We start from the raw sequence: 27384 nt of genomic DNA on the forward strand, positions 1-27384 counted from the left end.
CATGGGGGGCTATGGTACTGACAGAGCTGAGGCTACCTCAGTCAGTAAGTGTGATATGGGGGGGCTATGGCACTGAAAGAGGTGAGGCTACCCCAGTCAGTAAGTGTCAGGTGGAAGGGGGCTATGGCACTGACAGAGCTGAGGCTACCTCAGTCAGTAAGTGTCACATGGGGGGGGGCTATGGCACTGAAAGATCTGAGGCTACCTCAGTCAGTATGTGTCACATGGGGGGCTATGGTACTGACAGAGCTGAGGCTACCTCAGTCAGTATGTGTCACATGGGGGGCTATGGCACTGACAGAGCTGAGGCTACCTCAGTCAGTAAGTGTGATATGGGGGGGGCTATGGCACTGACAGAGCCGAGGCTACCTCAGTCAGTCTGTGTCACATGGGGGGCTATGGCACTGACAGAGGCGAGGCTACCTCAGTCAGTATGTGTCACATGGGGGGCTATGGCACTGACAGAGCCGAGGCTACCTCAGTCAGTAAGTGTCACATGGGGGGCTATGGTACTGACAGAGTTGGGGCTACCTCAGTCAGTAAGTGTCACATGGGGGGCTATGGCACTGACAGGGCTGAGGCTACCCCAGTCAGTAAGTGTCACATGGACGGGGGGCTATGGCACCAATAGAGCTGAGGCTACCTCAGTCAGTAAGTGTCACATGCAGGGGGTATATAGAACTGACAAGGCTGAGGCTACCCCAGTCAGTAAGTGTCACATGGGGGTCTATGCCACTGACAGAGCTGAGGCTACCCCAGTCAGTGAGTGGCACATGGAGGGGGTATATAGAACTGACAAGGCTGAGGCTACCCCAGTCAGTAAGTGTCACATGGAGGGCTATGGCACTGGCAGAGCTGAGGCTACCTTAGTCAGTAAATGTCACATGGGGGGCTATGGCACTGGCAGAGTTGAGGCTACCTCAGTCAGTAAATGTCACATGGGGGGCTATGGCACTGACAGAGCTGAGGCTACCTCAGTCAGTAAATGTCACATGGGGGGCTATGGCACTGACAGAGCTGAGGCTACCTCAGTCAGTAAGTGTCACATGGGGGGCTATGGCACTGGCAGAGCTGAGGCTACCTCAGTACATGAGTGTGTCTTGGCCAGACTGCATATAAACTGTGGCTCAGTCAAGGGTTGCCACATAGACCTCTTTATGCTTCTGTCAGCAGATGTCTTGAGCCGCCAATGACGAGCTGGTATCATGGAGGATAGGGCCACGTATGCCATCATGTGAGCACAAACTAAGGATGTATTCTCTTTGCAGGGCAACACTGGGCCACGAGGACTGCCGGGACTGAAGGGATCCAAAGGCGCAGAGGTAAACCATGGTCTAGCAAAGGTTCCTGTTGAGACCAGAAAATGGACCTCAGAATTAAAGACAGCAGCGAGATAACAATATCTTTACTGTCGCGTGCCCTGTTGCTTGCCCTGTCTCGTGCCCTGTCGCATGCCCTGTCACGTGCCCTGTCGCATGCCCTGTCACGTGCCCTATCACGTGCCCTTTCGCATGCCCTGTCACGTGCCCTGTCGCATGCCCTGTCGCAAGCCCTGTCATGTGCCCTGTCACGTGTCCTGTCACATACCCTGTCATGTGCCTTGTCTCATGCCCTGTCATGTGCCCTGTCACATACCCTGTTGCATGCCCAGTCGCATGCCCTGTCACATGCCCTGTCACGTGCCCTGTCGCATGCCCTGTCCTGTGCCCTGTCACGTGCCCTGTCGCGTGCCCTGTTGCATGCCCTGTCGCATGCCCTGTCACATGCCCTGTCATGTGCCCTGTCATGTGCCCTGTCGCATGCCCTGTCGCATGTCCTGTCATGTGCCCTATCACATGCCCTGTCACATGCCCTGTCACGTGCCCTGTCGCCTGCCTTGTTGCATGCCGTCATGTGCCCTGACGCATGCCCTTTCGCTTGCCCTATCACGAGCCCTGCTGCATGCCCTGTCACGTGCCCTGTCACATGCCCCGTCGCATGTTCTGTCGCATGCCCTGTCACGTACCCTGTCGCATGAGCTGTCACATGCTGTGTCATGTGCCCTGTCATGTGCCCAGTCACATGCCCTGTTGCGTGCCCTGTCGCATGCCCTGTCGCGTGCCCTGTCGCATGCCCTGTCACGTGCCCTGTCACATGCCCTGTCACGTGCCCTGTCGCATGCCCTGTTGCGTGCCCTGTTGCATGCCCTGTCACATGCCCTGTCATGTGCCCTGTCATGTGCCCTGTCATGTGCCCTGTCGCATGCCCTGTCGCATGTCCTGTCATGTGCCCTATCACATGCCCTGTCACATGCCCTGTCACGTGCCCTGTCGACTGCCTTGTTGCATGCCCTGTCATGTGCCCTGACGCATGCCCTTTCGCTTGCCCTTTCACGAGCCCTGCCACATGCCCTGTCACGTGCCCTGTCACATGCCCCGTCGCATGTTCTGTCGCATGTTCTGTCGCATGTCCTGTCACGTACCCTGTCGCATGAGCTGTCACATGCCGTGTCATGTGCCCTGTCATGTGCCCAGTCACATGCCCTGTTGCGTGCCCTGTCGCATGCCCTGTCGCGTGCCCTGTCGCATGCCCTGTCACGTGCCCTGTCGCATGCCCTGTTGCGTGCCATGTAGCGTGCCCTGTTGCATGCCCTGTTGCATGCCCTGTCGCATTCCCTGTCACGTGCCCTGTCACATGCCATGTCACATGCCCTGTTGCAAGCCCTGTCGCATTCTGAAATGGCACATTGATTTGTATTGGGGAGTCGGTGTATGTGCCAAGGCCACCCACACCATTCCTGGGAGAACCAACTGTGCTCGCAAGTTCAACCAGAGTAAATGCTCAGAGAGATGAAGATATGCTCCCCAAAAACAAGACTGTGAAGATGATAGTAAGAGACAGGCAGCCAATGAGAGTGTAGACGATCCAGTGGGAGGTGCAACAAGCGATGGGGCAGGTCTATGAGAAAGTGGGGTTCAGTTAGGAGTGGATGAGATCTAACGAGGGAGTAGCCCAATGCTCAGGGAGAAGCTGGAGAGACAGTGGGGAGATGGAAAGAGAGCAGGTTAGATCTACGGATCCACCAAGCGAGCAGGGAGGCCGAACAGCTGTGCGATCCACGAAACATTAGGGAGCTCCATTGAGAAAGGGCTACTGGGTCTCGTGATAGACATCACACTGCTAAACCGAGCACCCCACGGCACCCTGATCACATGTGTACCGACATGCGTACCTGATTGTCACGTCCAACGCAGGGGTCAGGCCCTCAGAAGGATGGTCCACTGCAGACCCCATCACCCCGCGCTTAAACAGACCCCGTTCCGCACAATAAGAAGAACGCAATAGCTGGTATTTACGTAATGATTCCAAGTGTCTTTAAAAGGGCTTCTAACCAGAGGCATGGAGCCCTTTGCGTCAAGTGACCCCTGTACCACTATCATCCCACGTATCGCACCAGATGTGTCCATCACCCACCCTGCGTACTCAGGGACGCTGCTTCACAGGTCAAATGTGTACTCTCCGGGACCGTGTGGTCCCAAATAATAGCCCATGCACTCCACTGTCCTAGATCTCAACGTTCCACCACTCACGCTCAGCACCGGGAATCCTAGGTGACTTCCTGTCTCTCTCCAAGCAGCTCTCCAGCACTTGCTCCAGTTGCCCCCTTCCACACCGGGGGTCCTGCCTGACTTCCTATCTCTCCCCATGCATCTCTCTAGCACTTGCTCCCATTGCCACCTTGCACATCTGGGTTCCTGCCTGACTTCCTGTTTCTCGCCATGCATCTCTCCAGCACTTTCTCCAGTTGCCCCCTTCTGCACCGGGGATCCTGCCTGACTTCCTGTCTCTTGCCATGCATCTCTCCAGCACTTGCTCCAGTTGCCCCGCTCTGCACCGGGGTTCCTGCCTGACTTCCTACCTCTCGCGAGACAGCTCTCCAGCACTTACTCCAGTTTCCCCCCGCCGCACCGGGGATCCTGCCTGATTTCCTGTCTCTCACCAGGCAGCTCTCCAGAACTTGCTCCAGTTGCCCCTCTCTCCATCGCAGATCCCTCCTAACTTCTTGTCTCTCGCCATGCATCCTTCCAGCACTTGCTCCAGTTGCCCCACTCCGTACCGGGGATTCTGCCTGACTTCCTGTTTCTCGCCATGCAGCTCTCGAGCACTTGCTCCAGTTGCCCCCCTCCGAACCGGGGATCCTGCCTGACTTCCTGTCTCTAACCAGCTAGCTTTCCAGCGCTTGCTCCAGTTGCCGCCCTCTGCAGCAGGGATAATGCCTGACTTCCTGTCTCTCGCCAGACAGCTCTCCAGCACTTGATACAGTTGCCCCCCTCCGCACCAGAGATTCTGCCTGACTTCCTGTCTCTCTCCAGGCAGCTCTCCAGCACTTGCTCCAGTTGCCCCCCTCCGCACCGGAGATTCTGCCTGTCTTCCTATCTCTCTCTTCAGGCAGCTCTCCAGCACTTGCTCCAGTTGCCCCCCTCCGCACTGGAGATTCTGCCTGACTTCCTGTCTCTCGCCAGACAGCTCTCCAGCACTTGCTCCAGTTGCCCCCCTCCGCACCAGAGATTCTGCCTGACTTCCTGTTTCTCTCCAGGCAGCTCTCCAGCACTTGCTCCAGTTGCCCCCCTCCGCACCGGGGATCTTGCCTGACTCTCTCTCTCTCTCTCGCCAGGCAGCTCTCCAGCACTTGATACAGTTGCCCGCTTCCACACCGGGGGTCCTGCCTGACTTCCTCTCTCTCGCCATGCATCTCTCCAGCACTTTCTGCAGTTGCCCCCTTCCACACCGGGGGTCCTGCCTGACTTCCTATCTCACCCCATGCATCTCTCTAGCACTTGCTCCCGTTGCCACCCTGTGCACCTGGGTTTCTGCTTAACTTCATGTCTCTCGCAAGGCAGTTCTCCAGCACTTGCTCCCGTTGCCCCCCTCCACACAAGGGATCCTACCTGACTTCCTGTCTCTCACCAGGCAGATCTTCACCACTTGCTCCAGTTGCCCCCCTCCGCACCAGGGATTTAGCCTGACTTACTGTCTCTCACCATGCATCTCTGCAGCACTTTCTCCAGTTGCCCCTTTCCGCACCGGGGATCCTGCCTGACTTCCTGTCTCTTGCCATGCATCTCTCCAGCACTTGCTCCAGTTGCCCCCCTCTGCACCGGGGTTCCTGCCTGACTTCCTGCCTCTCGCCAGGCAGCTCTCCAGCACTTACTCCAATTTCCCCCCTCTGCACTGGGCATCCTGTCTGACTTCCTGTCTCTCACCAGAGAGCTCTCCAGCACTTGCTCCAGTTGCCCCTCTCTCCATCACGGATCCCTCCTGAATTCTTGTCTGTCACCATGCATCCTTCCACCACTTGCTCCAGTTGCCCCACTCCGTACCAGGGATTCTGCCTGACTTCCTGTTTCTCGCCATGCAGCTCTCGAGCACTTTCTCCAGTTGCCCCCCTCCGAACCGGGGATTCTGCTTGACTTCCTGTCTCTATCCAGCTAGCTTTCCAGCACTTGCTCCAGTTGCCGCCCTCTGCACCAGGGATAATGCCTGACTTCCTGTCTCTTGCCAGACAGCTTTCCAGCACTTGCTCCAGTTGCCCCCCTCCGCACCAGGGATCCTGCCTGACTTTGTGTTTCTCGCCAGGCAGCTCCCCGGCACTTGCTCCAGTTGCCCCCCTCCATACAGGGGAGCCTACCTCACTTCTTTTCTCTCTCCAGACAGCTATCCAGCAATTGCTCCAGTTGCCCCCCTCTGCACCGGGGATCCTTCCTGACTTCTTGTCTCTCACCAGGAAGCTCTTGACCATTTGCTCCCGTTACCCCCCTCCACACCGGAGGTCCTGCCTGAGTTCCTGCATCTCGCCAGGCAGCTCTTCAGCACTTGCTCCCGTTGCGCCCCTCCACACCGAGGGTCCTGCCTGACTTCCTGTATCTCGCCAGGCAGCTCTCCAGCACTTGCTCCAGTTGCCCCTCTCTCCATCACGGATCCCTCCTGACTTCTTGTCTCTCGCCATGCATCCTTCCAGCACTTGCTCCAGTTGCCCCACTCCGTACCGGGATTCTGCCTGACTTCCTGTTTCTCGCCATGCAGCTCTCGAGCACTTGCTCCAGTTGCCCCCCTCCATACAGGGGATCCTGCCTGACTTCCTTTCTCTCTCCAGACAGCTCTCCAGCAATTGCTCCAGTTACCCCCCTCCACACTGGAGGTCCTGCCTGACTTCCTGCATCTCGCCAGGCAGCACTTCAGCACTTGTTCCCATTGCAACCCTCCACACCGGGGGTCCTGCCTGACTTCCTGTATCTCTCCAGGCAGCTCTCCAGCACTTGCTCCAGTTACCCCCCTCCGCACTGGAGATTCGGCCTGACTTCCTATCTCTCGCCAGGCAATTCTCCAGCACTTGCTCCAGTTCCCCCCTCTGCACCGGGGATCTTGCCTGACTTCCTGTCTCTCGCCAGGCTGCTCTCCAGCACTTGATACAGTTGCCCCCCTCCGCACCGGGGATCTTGCCTGACTCTCTCTCTCTCTCGCCAGGCAGCTCTCCAGCACTTGATAGATTTGCCCCCTTCCACACCGGGGTTCCTGCCTGACTTCCTATCTCTCCCCATGCATCTCTCTAGCACTTGCTCCCGTTGCCACCCTGCGCACCTGTGTTTCTGCTTAACTTCATGTCTCTCGGGAGGCAGTTCTCCAGCACTTGCTCCATTTGCCCCCCTCCGCACAAGGGATCCTGCCTGACTTCCTGTCTCTCACCAGGCAGATCTCCACCACTTTCTCCAGTTGCCCCCCTCCACACCAGGGATTTAGCCTGACTTCCTGTCTCTCACCATGCATCTCTCCAGCACTTGCTCCAGATGCCCCCCTCTGCACCGGGGTTCCTGCCTGACTTCCTGCCTCTCGCCAGGCAGCTCTCCAGTACTTACACCAGTTTCCCCTCTCTCCATCACGGATCCCTCCTGACTTCTTGTCTCTCGCCATGCATCCTTCCAGCACTTGCTCCAGTTGCCCCACTCCGTACCGGGGATTCTGCCTGACTTCCTGTTTCTCGCCATGCAGCTCTCGACCACTTGCTCCAGTTGCCCCCCTCCACACAGGGGATCCTGCCTCACTTTCTTTCTCTCTCCTGACAACTCTCCAGCAATGTTACCCTCCTTCACACTGGAGGTCCTGCCTGACTTCCTGCATCTCGCCAGGCAGCTCTTCAGCACTTGCTCCAGTTGACCCCATCCTCACTGGAGATTCTGCCTGACTTCCTGTCTCTCACCAGGCAACTCTTCAGCACTTGCTCCCGTTGCCCCCCTCTGCACTGGGCATCCTGTCTGACTTCCTGTCTCTCACCAGAGAGCTCTCCAGAACTTGCTCCAGTTGCCCCTCTCTCCATCACGGATCCCTCCTGACTTCCTGTCTCCCACCATGCATCTCTCCAGCACTTTATCCAGTTGCCCCCTTCCGCACTGGGGATCCTGCCTGACTTCCTGTCTCTTGCCATGCATCTCTCCAGCACTTGCTCCAGTTGCCCCCCTCTGCACCGGGGTTCCTGCCTGACTTCCTGCCTCTCGCCAGGCAGCTCTCCAGTACTTACACCAGTTTCCCCTCTCTCCATCACGGATCCCTCCTGACTTCTTGTCTCTCGCCATGCATCTTTCCAGCACTTGCTCCAGTTGCCCCCCTCCGAACCGGGGATTCTGCCTGACTTCCTGTCTCTATCCAGCTAGCTTTCCAGCACTTGCTCCAGTTACCGCCCTCTGCACCAGGGATAATGCCTGACTTCCTGTCTCTTGCCAGACAGCTCTCCAGCACTTGCTCCCGTTGCGCCCCTCCACACCGGGGGTCATGTCTGACATCCTGGATCTCGCCAGGCAGCTCTTCAGCACTTGCTCCCGTTGCGCCCCTCCACACCGAGGGTCCTGCCTGACTTCCTGTATCTCGCCAGGCAGCTCTCCAGCACTTGCTCCAGTTGCCCCTCTCTCCATCACGGATCCCTCCTGACTTCTTGTCTCTCGCCATGCATCCTTCCAGCAATTGCTCCAGTTACCCCCCTCCACACTGGAGGTCCTGCCTGACTTCCTTTTTCTCGCCATGCAGCTCTCGAGCACTTGCTCCAGTTGCCCCCCTCCATACAAGGGATCCTGCCTGACTTCCTTTTTCTCTCCAGACAGCTCTCCAGCAATTGCTCCAGTTACCCCCCTCCACACTGGAGGTCCTGCCTGACTTTCTGCATCTCGCCAGGCAGCACTTCAGCACTTGTTCTCATTGCAACCCTCCACACCGGGGGTCCTGCCTGACTTCCTGTATCTCTCCAGGCAGCTCTCCAGCACTTGCTCCAGTTGCCCCCCTCCGCACTGGAGATTCTGCCTGACTTCCTATCTCTCGCCGGGCAATTCTCCAGCACTTGCTCCAGTTCGCCCCTCTGCACCGGGGATCTTGCCTGACTTCCTGTCTCTCTCCAGGCTGCTCTCCAGCACTTGATACAGTTACCCCCCTCCGCACCGGGGATCTTGCCTGACTCTCTCTCTCTCTCGCCAGGCAGCTCTCCAGCACTTGATACATTTGCCCCCTTCCACACCGGGGGTCCTGCCTGACTTCCTATCTCTCCCCATGCATCTCTCTAGCACTTGCTCCCGTTGCCACCCTGCGCACCTGTGTTTCTGCTTAACTTCATGTCTCTCGCGAGGCAGTTCTCCAGCACTTGCTCCGTTTGCCCCCCTCCGCACAAGGGGTCCTGCCTGACTTGCTGTCTCTCACCCGGCAGATCTCCACCACTTTCTCCAGTTGCCCACCTCCACACCAGGGATTTAGCCTGACTTCCTGTCTCTCACCATGCATCTCTCCAGCACTTTCACCAGTTTCCCCCTTCCGCACCGGGGATCCTGCCTGACTTCCTGTCTCTTGCCATGCATCTCTCCAGCACTTGCTCCAGTTGCCCCACTCTGCACCGGGGTTCCTGCCTGACTTCCTGCCTCTCGCCAGGCAGCTCTCCAGTACTTACACCAGTTTCCCCTCTCTCCATCACGGATCGCTCCTGACTTCTTGTCTCTCGCCATGCATCCTTCCAGCACTTGCTCCAGTTGCCCCACTCCGTACCGGGGATTCTGCCTGACTTCCTGTTTCTCGCCATGCAGCTCTCGACCACTTGCTCCAGTTGCCCCCCTCCACACAGGGGATCCTGCTTCACTTTCTTTCTCTCCCCTGACAACTCTCCAGCAATTGCTCCAGTTACCCTCCTTCACACTGGAGGTCCTGCCTGACTTCCTGCATCTCGCCAGGCAGCTCTTCAGCACTTGCTCCAGTTGACCCCATCCTCACTGGAGATTCTGCCTGACTTCCTGTCTCTCACCAGGCAACTCTTCAGCACTTTCTCCAGTTGCCCCCCTCCACACCGGGGGTCTTGTCTGACTTCCTGTATCTTGCCGGTCAACTCTCCAGCACTTGATACACTTGTCCCCCTGCGCACCGGAGATTCAGCCTGACTTCCTGTCTCTCACCATGCATCTCTCCAGCACTTTCACCAGTTGCCCCCTTCCGCACCGGGGATCCTCCCTGACTTCCTGTCTCTTGCCATGCATCTCTCCAGCACTTTCTCCAGTTGCCCCCCTCTGCACTGGGGTTCCTGCCTGACTTCCTACCTCTCGCCAGGCAGCTCTCCAGCACTTACTCCAGTTTCCCCTCTCTCCATCACGGATCCCTCCTGACTTCTTGTCTCTCGCCATGCATCCTTCCAGCACTTGCTCTATTTGCCGCACTCCGTACCAGGGATTCTACCTGACTTCCTGTTTCGCGCCATGCAGCTCTCGAGCACTTGCTCTACTTGCCCCCCCCGAACCGGGGATTCTGCCTGACTTCCTGTCTCTATCCAGCTAGCTTTCCAGCACTTGCTCCAGTTGCCGCCCTCTGCACCAGGGATAATGCCTGACTTCCTGTCTCTCGCCAGACAGCTCTCCAGCACTTGCTCCATTTGCCCCCCTCCGAACCGGGAATCCTGCCTGACTTCCTGTCTATATCCAGCTAGCTTTCCAGCACTTGATACAGTTGCCCCCCTCCGCACCAGGGATCCTGCCTGACTTTGTGTTTCTATCCAGGCAGCTCCCCGGCACTTGCTCCAGTTGCCCCCCTCCATACAGGGGATCCTGCCTCACTTCTTTTCTCTCTCCAGACAGCTATCCAGCACTTGCTCCAGTTGCCCCTCTCTCCATCACGGATCCCTCCTGACTTCTTGTCTCTCGCCATGCATCCTTCCAGCACTTGCTCCATTTGCCCCACTCTGTACCGGGGATTCTGCCTGACTTCCTGTTTCTCGCCATGCGGATCTCGAGCACTTGCTCCAGTTGCCCCCCTCCATACAGGGGGTCCTGCCTGACTTCCTTTCTCTCTCCAGACAGCTCTCCAGCAATTGCTCCAGTTACCCCCCTCCACACTGGAGGTCCCGCCTGACTTCCTGCATCTCGCCAGGCAGCTCTTCAGCACTTGCTCCAGTTGACCCCATCCTCACTGGAGATTCTGCCTGACTTCCTGTCTCTCACCAGGCAACTCTTCAGCACTTTCTCCAGTTGCCCCCTCCACACCGGGGGTCTTGTCTGACTTCCTGTATCTTGCCGGTCAACTCTCCAGCACTTGATACACTTGTCCCCCTGCGCACCGGAGATTCAGCCTGACTTCCTGTCTCTCACCATGCATCTCTCCAGCACTTTCACCAGTTGCCCCCTTCCGCACCGGGGATCCTCCCTGACTTCCTGTCTCTTGCCATGCATCTCTCCAGCACTTGCTCCAGTTGCCCCCCTCTGCACTGGGGTTCCTGCCTGACTTCCTGCCTCTCGCCAGGCAGCTCTCCAGCACTTACTCCAGTTTCCCCTCTCTCCATCACGGATCCCACCTGACTTCTTGTCTCTCGCCATGCATCCTTCCAGCACTTGCTCTATTTGCCCCACTCCGTACCAGGGATTCTGCCTGACTTCCTGTTTCGCGCCATGCAGCTCTCGAGCACTTGCTCCAGTTGCCCCCCCCGAACCGGGGATTCTGCCTGACTTCCTGTCTCTATCCAGCTAGCTTTCCAGCACTTGCTCCAGTTGCCGCCCTCTGCACCAGGGATAATGCCTGACTTCCTGTCTCTCGCCAGACAGCTCTCCAGCACTTGCTCCATTTGCCCCCCTCCGAACCGGGAATCCTGCCTGACTACCTGTCTATATCCAGCTAGCTTTCCAGCACTTGATACAGTTGCCCCCCTCCGCACCAGGGATCCTGCCTGACTTTGTGTTTCTATCCAGGCAGCTCCCCGGCACTTGCTCCAGTTGCCCCCCTCCATACAGGGGATCCTGCCTCACTTCTTTTCTCTCTCCAGACAGCTACCCAGCACTTGCTCCAGTTGCCCCTCTCTCCATCACGGATCCCTCCTGACTTCTTGTCTCTCGCCATGCATCCTTCCAGCACTTGCTCCATTTGCCCCACTCTGTACCGGGGATTCTGCCTGACTTCCTGTTTCTCGCTATGCGGATCTCGAGCACTTGCTCCAGTTGCCCCCCTCCATACAGGGGATCCTGCCTGACTTCCTTTCTCTCTCCAGACAGCTCTCCAGCAATTGCTCCAGTTACCCCCCTCCACACTGGAGGTCCCGCCTGACTTCCTGCATCTCGCCAGGCAGCTCTTCAGCACTTGCTCCCGTTGCAACCCTCCACACCGGGGGTCCTGCCTGACTTCCTGTATCTCTCCAGGCAGCTCTCCAGCACTTGCTCCAGTTGCCCCCCTCCGCACTGGAGATTCTGCCTGACTTCCAATCTCTCTCCAGACAGCTCTCCAGCACTTGCTCCAGTTACCTCCCTTCCGCACCAGAGATTCTGCCTGACTTCCTGTTTCTCTCCAGGCAACTCTCCAGCACTTGCTCCAGTTTCCCCCCTCCACACCGGGGATCTTGCCTGACTCTCTCTCTCTCTCGCCAGGCAGCTCTCCAGCACTTGATACATTTGCCCCCTTCCACACCGGGGGTCCTGCCTGACTTCCTATCTCTCCCCAGGCATCTCTCTAGCACTTGCTCCCGTTGCCACCCTGCACACCTGGGTTTCTGCTTAACTTCATGTCTCTCGCGAGGCAGTTCTCCAGTACTTGCTCCCGTTGCCCCCCTCCGCACAAGGGATCCTGCCTGACTTCCTGTCTCCCACCATGCATCTCTCCAGCACTTTATCCAGTTGCCCCCTTCCGCACTGGGGTTCCTGCCTGACTTCCTGCCTCTCGCCAGGCAGCTCTCCAGCACTTACTCCAGTTTCCGCCCTCCGCACTAGGGATCCTGCCTGACTTCCTGTCTCTCGCCAGGCAATTCTCCAGCACTTGCTCCAGTTGCCCCCATCCCCACTGGGGATCCTGTCTGACTTCTTGTCTCTCGCCATGCAGCTCTCCAGCACTTGCTCCAGTTGCCCCCCTCCGAACCGGGGATCCTGCCTGACTTCCTGTCTCTCGCCAGGCAATTCTCCAGCACTTGCTCCATTTGCCCCCCTCCGAGCCGGGGATCCTGCCTGACTTCCTGTCTCTATCCAGCTAGCTTTCCAGCACTTGATACAATTGCCCCCATCCGCACCAGGGATCCTGCCTGACTCCGTGTTTCTCTCCAGACAGCTCTCCAGCAATTGCTCCAGTTGCCCCCCGCTGCACCAGGGATCCTCCTGACTTCTTGTCTTTCACCAGGCAGCTCTTGAGCATTTGCTCCCATTACCCCCCTCCACACCGGAGGTCCTGCCTGACTTCCTGCATCTCGCCAGGCAGCTCTTCAGCACTTGCTCCCGTTGCGCCCCTCCGCACTGAGGGTCCTGCCTGATTTCCTGTATCTCGCCAAGCAGCTCTTCAGCACTTGCTCCAGTTGACCCCATCCGCACTGGAGATTCTGCCTGGATTCCTGTCTCTCGCCAGGCAACTCTTCAGCACTTTCTCCAGTTGCCCCCCTCCACACTGGGGGTCCTGCCTGACTTACTGTATCTTGCCAGGCAGCTCTCCAGCACTTGCTCCACTTGCCCCCCTCCGCACTGGAGATTCTGCCTGACTTCCTGTCTCTCTCCAGGCAGCTCTCCAGCACTTGCTCCAGTTGCCCCCCACCGCACTGGAGATTCTGCCTGACTTCCTGTCTCTCGCCATGCAGCTCTCCAGCACTTGCTCCAGTTGCCCCCCTCCACACTGGAGATTCTGCCTGACTTCCTGTCCCTCGCCATGCAGCTCTCCAGCACTTGCTCCAGTTGCCCCCCTCCACACTGGGGATTCTGCCTGACTTCTTGTTTCTCGCCATACATCTCTCCAGCGCTTGCTCCAGTTGCCCCCATCCGCACCAGAGATTCTGCCCGACTTCCTGTCACTCACCATACATCTCTCCAGCTCTTGCTCCAGTTGCCCCCCTCTGCACCGGGGATCTTGCCGGACTTCTTGTCTCTCGCCAGGCAGCTCTCCAGCACTTGATACAGTTGCCCCCTTCCACAACGGGGGTCCTTTCTGACTTCCTGCCTCTCGCCAGGCAATTCTCCAGACCTTGCTCCAGTTGCCCCCCTCTGCATTGAGGATCCTGTCTGGCTTCCTGTCTCTCACCAGGCAGCTCTCCAGCACTTGCTCCAGTTGCCCCTCTCTCCATCGCGGATCCGGCCTGACTTCTTGTCTTTCGCCATGCATCTTTCCAGCACTTGCTCCAGTTGCCCCACTCCGTACCGAGGATTCTGCCTGACTTCCTGTTTCTCACCATGCATGACCGAATGAGAGAACCAGCAGCCAAATGGAGAGTGGGAGATCCATTAGGAGTTTTGGGAGTGGGAGGGGTAAAAATAGACGATTGAAGTGGCCCCTTGAGAGACTGGAGAGGTCCAAAGAGAGAAGAGGCAGGTCAAGGGTTGGAGTGGGACAAAGATACGCCCACGCACCAAAAAGGAGTACTACAATCACTTTTTTAAAATGTTTTATTTGATTGAATTGATTTAACCATTTTTACATATTTCCTATCCATAAAATGAAAATGTATCCATAAAACGAAAATTCATCCAATTCTATTTCCAATATAGTCTTTCCCCTTTCAAAGTTTGATAAGAAGAACTTTGTCATTTACGATCATTCCGATCCCAGTGAAAATATTGGTTTACTTACAGATTCTTTCGAGTTCAGTGCTAACGTCTCACTCTTAATGTGGTCATCTCCGTCTTAATGTGGTCATCTCACTCTTAATGTGAGCATCTCCCTCTTAATGTGGTGATCTTACTCTTAATGTGAGCATCTCCCTCTTAATGTGTTCATCTCACTCTTAATGTGAGCATCTCCCTCTTAATGTGGTTGTCTCATTCTTAATGTGGTCATCTCACTCTTAATGTGGTCCTCTCACTCTTAATGTGGTCATCTCACTCTTAATGTGGTCCTCTCCCTCTTAATGTGGTCGTCACACCCTTAATGTCAGCATCTCCCTCTTAATGTGGTCGTCTCATTCTTAATGTGGTCATCTCACTCTTAATGTGGTCCTCTCACTCTTAATGTGGTCATCTCACTCTTAATGTGGTCCTCTCACTCTTAATGTGGTCATCTCACTCTTAATCTGGTCCTCTCCCTCTTAATGTGGTCGTCACACCCTTAATGTGAGCATCTCCCTCTTAATGTGGCCGTCTCATTCTTAATGTGGTCATCTCACTCTTAATGTGGTCCTCTCACTCTTAATGTGGTCATCTCATTCTTAATGTGGTCCTCTCACTCTTAATGTGGTCATCTCACTCTTAATGTGGTCATCTCACTCTTAATGTGGTCGTCACACCCTTAATGTGGTCCTACATTCTTGTTACTCGCTGCTAGTCGCAGACACTGCTGCTATGACCCATGACGTCCTTTCTCCGTTGGTCAGGGGCTTCTCAACGCTCTTCATCATCCATAGTCTTGAAGCTCTTCATCAATGGGTTTAGGCACTTTCCCTGCGCCTCACTCATCCCCCCACAGTTGACCAACTGATGTTTAATGGTCTCCACTTTTGAATATACTTTACCACAAAGAGGTCAGGAAGTATCTGAGGGCACATTGTGGGTTACATGTGCGGCAACTATTGAATGTGAATTCAGTTGGAGTCAATATCATTGGTCAGAGCTACCAGCCGCTCAGTTCATTAACTCATGGAAGTGGCCCAGAATATCCAACAGAATGCAGCTACACCAGGCTGATGGGTTGCCCTCCGGTCATTGCCCTATTGCCCTGTAGGCAGCCCGAGCCTTTGTGCCCTAAGTGTGGTTTGCTTGCCAGAACTGGGCTGTGAATATTCTAGTTTGGAGCCAGTGTTCTGGGGGGGGGGGGGTGTTAAGATGTCTGCATCTATTCTGTTGCTGTGGGAATAATTATCAGTGTTGGTGTTTGATGAGCTGTTTTGATGAGCAGCGTTTGGCTGTGTCTGGCTTGTGCTGTAGCTGCGGTTTAATGATCAGTGTCATTGTTTGATGAGCTATTGCGTGATGAGCAGTGCTTGGATGAGTCTGGCTTGTGCTGTTGCATGATGAGCAGTGTTTGTGTATAGCTTGTGCTGTAGCTGCTGTTTAATGGTCAGTGTTGGTGTTTGATGAGCTGGTGCGTGATGAGCAGTGTTTGTGTCTAGCTTGTGCTGTAGCTGCTGTTTAATAATCGGTGTTGGTATTTGATGAGCTGTTGTGGGATGAGCAGTGCTTGAATGAGTCTGACTTGTGCTGTAGCTGTGGTTTAATGATCAATGTTGGTATTTGCTGAACTGCGTGATGAGCAGTGTTTGTGTCTAGCTTGTGATGTATCTGCGGTTTAATGATCAGTGGAGGTCTTTGATGAGCTGTTGTGTGATGAGCAGTGATTGGCCGTCAAAAACTCATCACTGACGCGTAACGCTTAAAATGTTGCATGCAAATCTATTGGTTGTAGGAAGGTGACTTTAATATAGGTACTATATCTGTATATGGTAATGGAGTGAGGGGATTGGGTAAACACTGTCAGGTGGGGCATCTAAGCCCTACCTTAAAAATGGCTAATGTAGACATCACTAAATGTACAACGTCCCATTGGTTCTACAAACTATAGGACCCTAGATTACTTGGCCCATTATGATTGGGTTGGCACCAACCCCACTCATACTTTTCCACTTTGCCTAGCAGCATGCAGAATGGTCGGCCAGGTGCAGGGTGCACGTCAGCTCCCCCACCCTTTTTCCAATTAATGCTACAATCAATCATCATTTCAATGGTCATGTTTCAATTATTTCACTGTGGTCGGCCTTGAGACTGCATCTATGTCTGGAAAAGTTCTGATACCTTTGCATGGCACACCACCATGCATAGGTGTGAAAGTCCCCCATCTTCTCGCTCGGCTGGTCACATGATTCAGACACTGTAAAATCAGCTCATTCTCCATGTAATCCGAGTATTTGATTTTCGTTTTGCCCACCACCTGCCTTCTGCTTCCTATCTTGACCTTTCTGAGCAGGATATTCTGTTCCTTGCTTCATTAATTGTATCCACCGTTGGCCTATTTTAGCTGATACGACCTTGGCTTTTTGGTGCGATTTGTCTCTGTCTGAGTTTCACTTCTGTCTTTCATTCTTGATTTGTTAACTATGAAACTCTCCTCATGCGACCTCTAGTAACCTTTGGTTGATTCTGGCCTTGTGCGTAGTGGAAGTATACTTATATAACGTGCTTCTATTGAGGTAGGTATGTACAAGTGGCCCTTGACGCAATATTTGTTACTAATAAACATTGCAAGCCACACGATTTTCTTAGCTTTCTTGCGCTTCCCAGCATATGTACACATGTAAACTAAATGAATACCTTCGCCGTGCTCATGGCATAAGCTTCTTACACTTGACATCGTCGTTTCACTTTAGGTTCACGATGTCCCTTTTCCATGGCGTTTCGTCTCCTCTTGTCACTCGCAGGTCGTCATACCTTCTATATGTGAGTCAGTCTGGGTTCTTGTGAGGTCACCATTCGTCTTCCTTTAAGACCTTCTTCAGGGAGTGTACTCTAACAATCTTCATTCTGTTTCATTTGTTGATATGGTTTTCTCAATGGATACTTTACTGTCCAGGTTTTCTTAGGTGTTGGTACCTCAATGGGTGCAGTTCTTCTGATAGGTACTGGACAGAGCCCCACTGCGGCTCTGTTCTGGTTTATTTGCTCCTCATAGCTCACATACTTCGGCATGAATGTTCCTGGTACTTCAAAATCGACGGTTGGAGTGGGGGCCGCACTTGGGACCTCCTCTACACTCTCCCATCTGGGCGATTCATCGACCACTTTCACTTCTTCCTTTGTATCCATCATCTTTGGATCCTCTGTATTCACTTTTACTTCATCTTCTGGGTCCATACATGACGGTCTGAAGACATGTCTCGTTGGGGTCCATATCTTTATGACTCCTTTTAGACTTCCTGCTGTTCTTACGTGTTCATCCTTGTTCCACGTCATTAGTTGACACTGTCGATTTGGGCTGCAATAGATCCATCTTCCCACATAATTTCTATGTTTCCTGGGATATCAAAACTTTGTTCTTTCTGGTGCATGAATGCTGGCTTTCACAAAGTCTCTTATTTCTTCATCAGTTAGGTCTTTGGGCTTCCACCCAGGTTCGACAACAATCATGATCTTCATCCCTATGGCCTTTTTCGCAGTTTTCTGACACTGAGAGATTATTATCTTGATAACACAGAATCTGAGCAATATCATCACTAGCAGGGCTTCTAGGAACTTGAATGCGTCTGCCATCCATTGCGGAACCCATGAGAATAGTGATCCAAACCAACTGTCGTCTTCCATTTCGTCAGTTTCCTCAATCATTTGGTTCTGTAGTTTTGTCAGCATACCTATGGCCTCTGTTGTGCAACATGATTCTCCGATTTTTGTACAAACACCTCCATCCATGGCTGTGATCATGTCAAAGACATATCTGTTCTGGAGTGTCATTAGTCAAATCGCTCTTAACTCTTCCTTGATTGCTTTGAATCACTTTATGGTCGTGTTGATGGTCTGCAATAACTCCCATCTTGTCACCTGCAACCATTTAGTATTCGCTCAAACCTGAATTCTTGGCATGAAAATTGTCGTGAACACTGAAGAAGTCTGACTGAACAGCCTCTGTTCATAAGGGGTAGCATCAAAAGCTTCTATGGATTTGGCAGAAAAGTAATTCTCGTGCTTCATTCGGTTAATCAATTCCACAGATTTCTTCTTCCTCAGGTGAGCATCTGCTTTCAGGAAACTGTCAATATTCAGGTAACTTTTCGGAATCACCAAAGCTGAAACATGGACATTCACTATTGTTCATATACCTCCCTAGTTTCTCTGCAGTCTGATATATGCTGTGAATCCACATGCCCAAAATTGATCCATGATCACTGCAGTACCGTGTATCATTCCTGCAGCGTCAAAAACTCGTCCACAGTTCTGATTCTCCCCCATCTTCCTGGTGCCATTATTCCTGAAGCAGAATTTGGGCTTTACAGTGGCACTATCTGTAAGGGTCCCCCTCTGTCCTCGACCCATGTTAGCAGTTTTGCAATATTCATTGCATCCATTTTACACTATATTAATGGTGGGCTCGTAGTGACCAAAGACCATCTATGCCCAACCTATCACCACTCCTTTCTCCCATCCATCTGGTGAAAGCACTGTTCCCCAAATTTGCATTTGGCCTCTCTTCTTCCACTTTCGAGCCTCTTCTGGCGTCTTTCCTTGAACATTTAGTTTGTGATTTTCTTCTCTTCTTATCTCTACTCCTTTAACTCCAGGCTTCTCATATCTGATCACAATGTGTTTTGTCTTTCCATTGTTTCTTGTCTTTATGTCCTGGACATAATCATATTCATTTGGATCAGTTGCTTCAGTTGCCCATTTCAGTGAGGCATCACTTCCCATGAACTGGCTTCTGGTCATGCACATTGCTACGTGTGATACCTGGCCCAGAGGATCACCAAACCCCTCTCATTCAGGCCAGCTAGAACACCGTACACAAATCTTATCACTGTTCCCAAAACTCTCAAAAAACGTGCCAGTGGAAACAGCTTCCCCACCCAGGCCGCGCAAAACTGAAATGCTCTACCACCACACATCAGGAGCATTGACTCCCATGCAGCCTTCCATAAGGCGATGAAAACCGTGCTCTTTGTTTGAATCTGTTGTTCTAAACCTGCTTATCCTGCTTAACTGCTGCAGCCTGCTGAACACACAACTCTCTCTTAGGTTTTGTATTAACCTTACCATGTATAAGAATCTTACTGGGCAGCTTTCATGTAACCCTTAAGTAAGCCTCCATAAGCACCACTTAGCGCCTCGATGCCCGTGGGCTGCAGTGCGCTCTACAAATCTAAATAAATAAATAAATAAATAGACAGTGTGCTGTCTGGACATCAATTTCTACAGCTACAAAGATCTTTGACCTCCCCATGCTATAAGGTAGGAGTGCACAAACAAAGCATTCCCCCTCTGAATTCTGTCTTCCAACTTCTTTCATATGCTGGTACCATATGTTATTTCCCAAATGTGCTCTGCGGTCCAAGTAGTCGTTTAGCTCACTGTCATCTTCTTGTATGCTTCTCTTGAGTCTCAAGATTCTCATGTAGTTTGTTATAACTACGTCCTTGAATGCATCTGTATGGCTTCTTCTTGCTGGAGGATTCTCAGGTACCTCAATCCATGGTTCAGGTCTCTTCATCTGTACCAATTGGGTAGAAGACGGTCCTCTTGTCTTTCCCTAGCTCTGGTTACGAACGACCATATTGATTCTGCTATCATCTGTGCTTGTAAGATTTCTCTGGGCTTGCATTTGCCTCTTTCAGTGCTGGATCAGGTGTGTTCATTAATGTTGTTTCAGTTGGCTTCCTCTCCAACTCCTTTTGTCTCTTCACTAGTTCAGCTTTCTTCATTTGGTTTTTAACTTCACTTATAGTAGAGCTTCTCATTGTTGGCTGTCCAACCTTCCCGTCTTCTTTGGCATGTGGTTCTGTAATTATTGACACAAGACCTGGTGTGCGTGCATTCAAGGTTTCATGCATGTGGTTGTCAGTAACCTTCTTTCACTCTTACTCTGCCGACCCTGTCTCTGGCTTTTCAATTTGTTTGTTACCATAGGTGTGTGTGTGTCATTGCTAATCACTTCCATCTCAAGTTCACTCATTCCACTATCAGACCTTCTAGGGACTGTAATGACTATGTAAGGTCTGGGTGCCTTCGTGGGTTTCATGTGTACATCATTAGGTGGGTGCACTGGAATCGGAACACTTTGTGCACCAATAGAAAGTGCAGTTCTGATCGTCAGTGACAGTAAAACAATGATAAATGCAATGCATAGGAACATGATTCCTGTATAGGTTAATCTACAGCATTTTGTTCTGGAACAATAAGAGCGTCTCTCCTCCTGAGGGATGACAAGATTGCTACTTTGGTTGCCCATCTCGATCATCTGAGGAAAGAAAACTAACTTTTAATCCACTCTAGACAATATTATCTCTGGATTCTGCCGTTTCTGTTTGTGGGTTGCAGGTATGAAACAATGTCCTTCTTTGCCTGGACAATGGATTGTCTATCGTCTCTGGATACAGTTCTTTTGTTTGGTTATGCAAGTCTCTTTGCTGGGCATGTTCAAAGTACACAAGCTCCCAATCGATTCCTCTTATCTGTTTCACTCCAGAAGACATGTTGTGTCCTTGTCAGTGTAACAAGAGTGACGCTCCGGCAATACCTTCTCGATCTGTCCCTCGGCTGAAAGTTTTAAAATCTTCTCAGATAATTCTGTTGATGGTTAGAAAGTTCCACTTGCATCACAATACCATGGAAGAGCATTCTCATCTGTGTAGAGTTAGCTGGGTCTCATATGAATGTGAGGACGTCATCACTGGCAGGTCTCCCCACAAGTTCTGGAAAATCCTCAATTAGACGAAAGAAGACGTTGCTGGCCAAACTGCTATCTTCTGGTGACAAGGACATTTGTCCTGCCCTTGCTAAAGTTTGAAAGTGTTTGGCCCTCACTCACTGTGAGCAGTTTCTGCAATCTCGATGTGTGTGTAAAGCAACTTGGATGATAATTCCATTCAGGATTATACTTAAACGTTCTGTTTTTGCTGGATCTCAAAGAAATGTCAAAACGTATGTGTTTCTCCCAACAAGATCTGGACAGTCTTCAATTAAGTGAAAGAACAGCACGCTGATAAGCCTATTCACTTCTTCTTCTGTTTGGGACATTTATTTTTTCCTCTCTGTACTCCGGAAGCAGGAGAAACTGCTCGGCAATCACAGTGAGCAGCCTCCTTATTGTCTTTTTGTTTTCAGGATCTTGAAGAAATTCAGTGATGCTGGTGAGCCTTCCCACCAATTATGGGTATGACCTTAAGACTAGGTCAAAGTAACTCAGGACGTCTTTGGTGATGTCGCTACTGTGGGAGCCCATAAGTGAGTCTGAATAATATTTCTGTTTGGAACGAGTCTGGATACTGTATTTTCTTCCAATTTGTGTGTCCTCAATCAAAATTTGGCATATCCTTTTCTTATCAAGGCTTCAGTGTGCCTCAGTCCAAAGTTCAAAGTTAATAACCTCTGTTGTGGCTTATGCATGCCATTCTCTTCATAAACTCTGAACTGTGTTTGCAGTAGTATCTCCTTCTGTGTTCTGTGCTGCCATGCAACCTTTTCGTTGTCGCTGCAGCTGGCCTGAAATTACAGTAAGACAGGATGTCATGCAATTCAAGTAATTTTGCATTTCAGACCATAAGATTTCTCCTGTTGGCTGGGCATCACTTCTAGCTCTGTCTCAGGGTGTCACGGGAGTGTGCCTCCTTCTACCTGTTGCTATTCTGTGCGGCATAAGATGATGGTCAGAACCAGGCTGGTTCCTGACTGCATACAGTGCCAAAGGAAGGCAGTGTAACCATCCCTTCTTTAGAGTAAGCTTCAACTTAGCTATCCATTCCTTTAACAAGCCGTTGAGCTTCTCACATATCCCATTACCTTGTGCGTGATACGCCAAAGAAAACATGTGCTTTACACCAAGCAGCAAGCTAATCTGATCAAAGACTTTATTAACAAAGTGAGCCCCATTATCTGATCTCATAACCTCACATACTCCCCACCTGGGAAATACCTCTCTCACCAAAAATTTGGCCGCACAGGTAGAGTCTGGGTTTGTGCATGGACCTGCTTCTATCCATCTAGAGAATGGACGCACCACAACAATTAGGTACCTGTACCCGTTACATACTTGAATCATATCAACGTAATTGACATGCAAGTGCTGAACAGGTCCATTGGGCCTTGGGATGACTCCTCTAATTACTCGTAGTGTATGCCCAGCCGTGAACTGCTGGAAGATTATTCCGTTCACCATAAAAAATGCAACAAGCTCTGCTAAATTCGGTATGAACTAGTCTTCAGCGAGCGTTGCCGCGAGATTCTCTTTTGTCATGTCGGCTGGATAGTGCAACTGCTCCAATGCTAATTTTAACAGGGCTATAGGCATCCCCGGTTTACCAGTGCTGTCTTTTTGCCACAAGCTTTCGGAGGGGTTTAATGAACACCCTCGCTGCTTCCAGAGGTTCTTCTCCTCCTGTGATGCCTCCCCTTGGAGCTCCATTAACTGGGTATGCCCCATGTTATTATAGCTCTCAGGTTCACTTCGTGCAGCAATCCTTTTTTCATTTACATCAGTTATTTTCACATTCATTATGGTTTCGTCTTTGGATGCCATACGCTTGGCCTCCATGTCTGCTGCTTGATTTCCTTGTGAGACAAAATCTGTCCCCTTTGTGTGGGCGGCGCATTTCACGATCGCTATGCCCACTGGGAGCTGTAGTGCCTTAATAAGCCTATCCAATAGGGCTGCGTGTTGCACTGGCGTGCCGGTCGCTCGGAGGTAGTCCCTCTTTTTCCAGCACGCTAAGCCTGCGTGCACTGTTGATGTCACATAGGTGGAGTGACTGTACACCGTCACTTCCTGGTCTGCATAATTCTCAATCACGAGTATCAACGCCAATAATTCTGCAGCTTGTGCTGAATAATGAGATGGTAATCATGCACTAATGAGTACTCGAAATTCTCTGTTTGCTGTGTGCTTCACCACAACATTGTCTGTATATCTTTGCCCATCATTTTGATTGATTCTCGAGGAACTGTGAACAAAGACAATTTCTCCTTCTGCCAATGCATTTTCTTTCACTCTGGGAATCTCATCATAAAATTCTTCATAATTTGCGCAGTCATGTATTGGCTCTCCTTCAGTGACTGGCTCTGCTATAAACATAGCTGGGTTCACTATCTTACATTGAATTTTTTAAATCGATGGATTTGATATGATCACTTCATAAGCAGAAGCTCTCTGAGATGTCAAAGTGCCCTTTGGTTTCTCTAGAATAGCAAATAGCGCGTGCTCAACGTACAACATCATTGAGCATCCCATCACAATGGTTGTAGCTTTCTCCATGGTGAAAGCTGCGGCAGCTAAACTTTGTTCGCAAAGGTAGTGGCCTCTCATCACTGGGTCCAAATTCCCACTGTAGTATGCCAGGGGCTTGTACCCAAATGTGGTTGTCTGTGTGAGCACTGCCGTCATAATGCTGCCATTCGTGTGTGAAAACAAGTAGAATTCCTCTGCATAATTGGGAATCCCTAAAACTGGCGCAGTGTAAATGGCTCTCTTGAGTTCAGCAAACCCATTTTCCATGGTCTCAGACCATTCAACTTTCCCTTTAGTCACCTGTGCCTTCTTTAGAGCCTGTAGCAAAGATTTGGTATATGAGCTGTAGTAAAAGACCCAAGCCCTGACATAATTGCAAAGACCTAAAAAAACTCTGCATCTGTTTTATCGTGTGCGGCTTAGCTGTGTTCAGTATGGCTTCAGCCCTTTCAGGGGTAACCCTTTTCCCCTCATGTGAGATCAGTTGGCCTATGTACAGCACTTCTCGCTGACAATATTGTAACTTTTCTTTGTCAACTTTATATCCTTTCTCAGCCAATATGGTCAATAGCTGAACAGAATCGCGTCTGCATCTTTCCTCTGTCGTGCTGCAAATTAGGATGTCATCCACATATTGCAAGCCAACACTCTCTGATGCAATATTGCTTAAGCCCATCTGCAGACTCTGTTAAAAATCGAAGGAGACTCACAGTACCCCTGGGGCAACCTTGTACTTTTCAGACGCATCTGTCTGAATGTGAATGATGTCAAACCTTCTGAGTCTTGGTGCACCATGAAATATTTTGCCTCAACAGGTATATTACATAGGATTGTGGCTGGGTTAGGGACTAAAGGGAACTCAGCCTCTACAATATCATTTATTAGGCATCAATCTTGAATTAGTCTCCAAGACCCTCCCTTTGATTTTTTGATAGGGTACACCGCGGTATTGCATGACTACTCTGACGTCACTAAGATGCCCTGTTCCATCATAGCCGAAATTGTCTTAAAAATTCCTTCATCTGCTTCCCTAGACATGGGATACTGTCGTACTTTGGGTAAAATGGCTCCTGGCTTCAATTTAATCCTTACTTCTCTGACTCCTTTCAATAAGCCTATGTCATAGGGGCCTGTGGTCCATTCTGAGACAGGCACTTGGGCCATGTCGTCCTCAAAATATTCAGAACGATTCTGTGCCAGCATCATTCTCCGAGGCACTTCTATTTTGATCATTTTCACCCAGAAAGTGAGATTTACCTAAACTGTTGTTTCTTCTTGATCTGTTTGCTTGTCAAACAGATCGTCATCAGTGATGTCAGTCAATCTGTACCCTTCTTCAACGACGATTACTGTGCCCCATTGTCGGCCTTCATCATCGCAACCTTCGATCAAAGCCATTTTCCCACGCACTATAGCTGTGTGTATCATCAAGGGAAATACTTGTCCCTTTTCCTCGTGCATAGGTATTCTTGGCCTAAATAGAAATTCATCTGGGGTCCTCATGGTTTTGTCTGCAAGGCCTGGTAGCCCTGCCATTAACACACGTACTCCATACGCAAATATTTCTGGCTCTAATGGGATAGCTCTCATAGCTGTATGTTCTGCGTATGCTCTGATCATCTCTCATACGTTCAGATAGTGCATTGCTGGAGTTGAACATATTATGCCCTTCTCTGTGAACGAGATTGTCATGTTTAGCTTTGTCCTTAGGTCTTGTCCCAAGATATTTACTGGGCTTTGTCTCGAATATAACAGTGGTACATTCATATCACATTCTCCTATAGAGACTGGAAGTGTATCTGTAAAAGGAACACGACTTGTTGCTCCTGTGAAGCCCTGAGTATTTATAGCATCGCCGGACAAGGAAAACTTGCCTTCATGTATGCACAAGCGTGTTGCGCCTGTGTCAACTAAGAAGGAATATTCTTTATCCCCTATAACGACATCCACCCTTTGTTCCTGGTGAGGGTCTGGTGTCACTGATAGGATAGAACACATCAGGGTTCCCAGTGAGCTGTCCTAGTCCATATACAACTTTGTCCCGTTTTGCATGAATGGATTTCCTCTATCACCAGTGCTAGCTCTTATTCCAGGGTTCGCAGCCTGTCCTGCACTTACTGTCTGCATCAGTTGCATTGGCGACTGTTGAGACTGTCCTTGTGGAAAACCTATCAAGTTCTGAGGTTGCAAGCTTTGCTCTGCTCCTGGCGCTTGCTGTTGCACCGTGTGATTCTGTGCAACTCCATTTCCTCCCTGCTGCAAAAACACAGGTGGATTCACCATACCTGTTCTTGTTCCATGGTCATTTTGCACCATGCCTTGTCTTCCCACACGTCCAACATATTGGCGGTGGTCTGATTATGTGCCCATTCGACATATCTTGATTGCCATTTTGCATGCTTTGAAAGCATCTCTGATTGTTTAGAAAGCCTTCCTGATTACTCTGCCATCCTCTTCCTCTAAATCCTCTCCCTCTGGGGTAAAACCCATTATTGCCCTGATTAACCTGCTGTGGATTATTGACCTGCTGTATGTTTGATCCGTCTGTGTTAGTTATTATTGTCCCTTCAATGGCATAATTTGACAATTTTTTCTGCACTAATTTTGCCTCTTCGGCTTTTCGTGCAGCCTCTTTTTTGCAATTCTTTTCCTGCAGCAGTCTGCAATAGGGTGCTATGGTGAACTGTATTTCAGACCACGGTTTGGCCTCGATTCCTACCAATTTCTTGAGCTGTTTCTGTACCTGATCTGGCACCCCCTGGCATAATATATGGTAAAACACAGGTATAGATTTCCCCCAAGATTCCTGCGTTTCCAGTACTCACGCGTCTTGGAAATTCTGGATGTAAAGCAAAGGATACTCTGACTCCTTCATCATACGTGTCATTATAGTTTCCATGTCGGAAGTATCTGGATATAACAATCGTAATGCTTTCCATACCACGGCTCTGCAATTGTTAAATGGCGCTCCATTGTGCGCAGTATTAACTGTAGTTACGCCAGGATAACCTGCTCGTGTCCACACATCATCAGCTCTATCACCAAGTATGATGATTAAAAGACCCTTGATATCCCCTATAGCTAGCGTGTTCCCTCCTGTCATTTTCTCTAGCTCGTGTATCCATTTTCCGTCTCCCGATGTCAACATTGGAAGCTTATTTTTCAGGTTTTCCCGATCCATGTGTGGCCATGGAATATACTGTGGCCTCGTTCCTCCCTTCTCGAGCAACAGAAATTGTGACGTATAGCCCTCCCTCTCTTCTCTCATTTTTTCTGTCTATTGCAGGAGTAATATTCCCGCATCGCCACCTACCTGGTAATGTCCTTAGTCGGCTCACATAGGGTGGTGAAGATACCCCCATCTGACCGTAAAATACTTCTTCGTGCAGGTCTGACTGTGTGGCTGACTCTGATGTCTTAGGTGCAGACTCGCTATAATCTGACCATTTTATCCCTTTTCCTCCGGAGTAGCGTTTGTCGCATCTCCTCTCTTCCTCATTTTCCTCATGTTCCCCTCTTTCGGCATCTGATATCATCTGTGCCCAACTCGTGCGACTTCTCTCATCCTCCTCGTTCCTATTGATTGTCAACCTGTCTAAGGACAGTTCTCTATCTCTACTACTTCAGGAGGCGTCCTCAGCATCGTACAGCTGAGTGCTCTCCCGGCGCTCGTCCTCTCCTTTCCCTTGGGGTACTTGTTCTAACCCCATTCCGTCATATATCCTATTGATCGTCTCTCTGATGCTTCTGGTGTCAAAGTCATCCTCGATAGTTGCACTAGATGTATGTGCCAGGTACTGAATCGTACTCAGGAAATAATTCTTTGATGTCTTCCCAATCTACTACTGGATCGGGTTTTTTAACCTACTTCCAGATATTCAAGATCGAGTGCTCTTTGTCTTCATTTACGTTCTATGTCGTCATCGAATTCTCTGCGCTTTGCCTCCTCTCTGACCCTATATTCTTCCCTTTTCTTTGCATCTCTACGTTCAGTTGACCTTTGTATTTCCTAATCCCTTCATCTCTTTATTCTTT

The 27384-nt window shown here is 50.9% G+C and overlaps 1 protein-coding gene across 2 annotated transcripts in view; it reads left to right on the plus strand.

Annotated features, from left to right (window-relative positions):
* COL27A1 (collagen type XXVII alpha 1 chain) overlaps window positions 1-27384 on the plus strand; it is a 1990256-nt gene that overhangs the window by 1633373 nt on the left and 329499 nt on the right. For both annotated transcript variants that reach the window (XM_069609095.1, XM_069609096.1), the window contains exon 45: window positions 1269-1322. In XM_069609095.1, coding sequence (XP_069465196.1) covers window positions 1269-1322 — 54 coding nt within the window. The remainder of the gene's footprint in view (window positions 1-1268; window positions 1323-27384) is intronic.

Source organism: Ambystoma mexicanum, chromosome 8 (genome assembly GCF_040938575.1).
Source record: "Ambystoma mexicanum isolate Mex_15411 chromosome 8, UKY_AmexF1_1, whole genome shotgun sequence".
NCBI lineage: Eukaryota > Metazoa > Chordata > Amphibia > Caudata > Ambystomatidae > Ambystoma > Ambystoma mexicanum.